Source organism: Otolemur garnettii, unplaced genomic scaffold, assembly GCF_000181295.1.
Source record: "Otolemur garnettii isolate 467f Iridium unplaced genomic scaffold, OtoGar3 scaffold00100, whole genome shotgun sequence".
Classification (NCBI taxonomy): Eukaryota; Metazoa; Chordata; class Mammalia; order Primates; family Galagidae; genus Otolemur; species Otolemur garnettii.
Window position 1 is genome coordinate 7532077 of NW_003852495.1, and position 3190 is coordinate 7535266.

The 3190-nt window shown below is 51.7% G+C and overlaps 1 protein-coding gene across 2 annotated transcripts in view; it reads left to right on the forward strand.

Moving 5' to 3' along the window:
• RYR1 (ryanodine receptor 1) overlaps positions 1-3190 on the forward strand; it is a 131919-nt gene that overhangs the window by 32227 nt on the left and 96502 nt on the right. For both annotated transcript variants that reach the window (XM_003796154.3, XM_003796155.3), the window contains exons 26-28: positions 582-756; positions 906-1114; positions 2323-2717. In XM_003796154.3, the coding sequence (XP_003796202.1) occupies positions 582-756; positions 906-1114; positions 2323-2717 (779 nt within the window). The remainder of the gene's footprint in view (positions 1-581; positions 757-905; positions 1115-2322; positions 2718-3190) is intronic.

Sequence of the window (3190 nt, forward strand, 5' to 3'; positions counted from 1 at the left end):
CCTCCTAAGCAGCTGGGACCACAGGCGCCTGCCACAACGCCCAGCTATTTTTTTTGGTTGCAGCCATTATTGTTGTTTGGCGGGTCCGGGCTGGATTCAAACCCGCCACCTTAGGTGTATGTGGCTGGCGCCTTAGCCTCTTGAGCCACAGGTGCCGAGCCCCATTAATTCTTCTATCCAGCCATACACCCAGATTCTCACCCATCCATCTCATTATCTACCCATCTATTCTGGGAACACATGGGCCTGTATAAGGGACATCAATAGGTTCATGTTTCCTTTCTGTCCCTCTACTTGCTGCTGTCCCCAGCCCCCCACTGCCACTTTGTTGGTCTGCATAATCTCAGCCATCGCAATAGCAGAGAACCTGGGCAAAGGGGATGAGACACAGAGATTAGTGGGGAGGGAAGTTCCAGAGATCATGGATGCAAATGGGACTGTGGGATGTTCCCTCTTCTGTCCCACATGGCCTGAACCTGATGCTTCCCATGTATGTCTTCCCATGTCACTGTCTTCCTGCTTTCTTGCCTCTCCATTTCTCTGTGTGTCTCCTCACCTTTTCTTCCCTGGGATCCCCACAGGGCCAGCGCTGGCACTTGGGCAGTGAGCCATTTGGGCGCCCCTGGCAGTCAGGTGATGTTGTTGGCTGCATGATCGACCTCACAGAGAACACCATTATCTTCACTCTCAATGGCGAGGTCCTCATGTCCGACTCAGGCTCTGAAACAGCCTTCCGGGACATTGAAATTGGGGATGGTGAGCTGAGACCCCTGCACATCCTCATTCTGATTTTCCTCCCTCTCACCTGACCCTGCACTGCCCATCTGCCTCAAGTTCTCCCATCCCTTCTACAGCATCTCCTCTCCCAGCTGCCTTACCTCTGCCCATCCATCCCCTCCCACCAGGCTTCCTGCCCGTCTGCAGCTTGGGACCTGGCCAGGTGGGTCACCTGAACCTGGGCCAGGATGTGAGCTCCCTGCGGTTCTTTGCCATCTGTGGCCTCCAAGAGGGCTTTGAGCCATTTGCTATCAACATGCAGCGTCCAGTCACTACCTGGTTCAGCAAGAGCCTTCCTCAATTTGAGGCTGTGCCCCTTGAACACCCACACTATGAGGTAAGGACTGGCCCCACTACATAGCAGTGAGAATGAAATGCACACAACCATGTGAACAAATCTTAGACATAATGTCCGAGGGAAGAAACTAGACACAAAAGAGCACATGCTGTGGGATCTCATTTGTGGGAAGTTTGAGAAAAGGCAAAACTGGTGGTGGTGGTATGTCAGGAAGTTGGTTACTGGGAACGAATAACTCAGAGACATGGTTAGTTACTTTGCATACAGATCAGAGGAGAGAAGACCGGTCAGTAGACTGTTGTCAAAGAACAAAGGCAAAAACAGGATTTATGAGACAGAGGGAGAGAGAGGAGAGAGAAAAAACAGATTCTGGGAACAGGGAATCTCACACACACGGTTTGGAAGCAAATTCATTAGCTGGTGAGGAGTACACAGGGGCATCTCAGCAACTGGTCCTTGGAGAGGTCAGCTTGAGGGGTGACATCAAAGGGGACCTCTTCTGCTGTTTATGGAGTCCCTAGAAGACTTTTGGAAGTTCATCTCCGAAGTATATGTGATGGGCATCTGTCCTTCCAGCAGCTCTGGCCCCTTGCTTTGGCCGGGTTGATGGATTTCCCTCATCAGATCCCCTCGCTATCCATGAGAAGGTAGTGACTAAAAAAGGCCATCAAGGGGGTCTTGGGGTCCTTGGTCATGTCGCATTGCTCCATCTGGGGTTTGTGCGTTTACAATGCATGCATATTTCTCTGAATGTTGTATTTCCACACACAGTGAAATTAACAAAAATTCAGTGGGGGAGCCTTTACAAAACTCTGCTCCTACTGAGCTGCTCTTCCCCAGAAGTCTCCCTGAGAGAACAGGAGGGCAAGGGTTTTGTTCTGTTCACCAAATGTGTTCCCTGCACCCAGCACCATGCCTGGCACACAGTAAGTGCTTAGTAAATATCTATGGAATGGCTGGCTGGCTGGGTATAGGTAGATTTTGGAAGTTCCTCCAGGTAATTCCAGCACATAATTGGAGCTGCCACTGTACACAGCCCCAGATGAAAGTGGACAGAGGGCTAAAAGCACCCCATGACCATGCTGCATATGCCCTGCCAAGAGCCTCAGCTGCCCAGAGGAGGGGACAGCTTTGACTAACTCTCACACAGGTGCTTTAAGGCCTAATGGTGGCTCCTTGTGTATCCAGGTTTAGACCAGTGATCTGGCCTAGCCCACTTGCCCGGCTCAGTGTTTTTCGTCCCCCAGGTGGCCCGCATGGATGGAACTGTGGACACACCTCCCTGCCTGCGCCTAACGCACCGCACCTGGGGCTCTCAGAATAGTCTAGTGGAGATGATCTTCCTGCGGTTGAGTCTTCCAGTCCAGTTCCACCAGCATTTCCGCTGCACTGCAGGGGCCACCCCCCTGGCATCCCCTGGCCTGCAGCCACCTGCTGAGGATGAAGCCCGGGCAGCAGAACCTGACCCTGACTATGAAAACCTACGTCGCTCAGCTGGGGGCTGGGGCGAGACTGAGGGTGGCAAGGAGGGAACTGCCAAGGAAGGGGTACCCGGGGGCACCCCCCAGGCTGGGGCAGAGGCCCAGCCTGCCCGGGTAGAGAATGAAAAGGATGCCACCACGGAGAAGAACAAGAAGAGGGGGTGAGTTAAGACTGGGGCTGGGGCTGGAGTGGGGTTTGGAGTCTCTGTCTTGACATCCTCAGTTAGCAACCTCAATAACAAGAACCTCATGTTGTACCCTAAAGAGGCCCTACAAAGCTACATGGAGCTAGAATACTTAGGGATGCTATCATATCTTAAGTGAACCCCATTATTTTCCTGAGATGCTCTAATTTCACTGAGCATGTAAAATTGGAGTTCCTTTCTATATGACAGGAGAACCCTACTATCCTTGAGTATCAGGAAGGCTCCAAAGAGTTTCACCCACTAATGGAGCCCTCAGCACCTGGGGAGAGCTCACTTAACTCAAGGGTATCCCAGTGAACACAAATGGCCTTCTACAGTGGGGTCCTTTCTGTGTCTCAAATGTAGCCAACAAAAACTAACTTTAAGGGAGACTCTCAGAGGTATTGAATTAACTTGGTCTGTTTTTCCACTACCATGGTTGTGGTTTT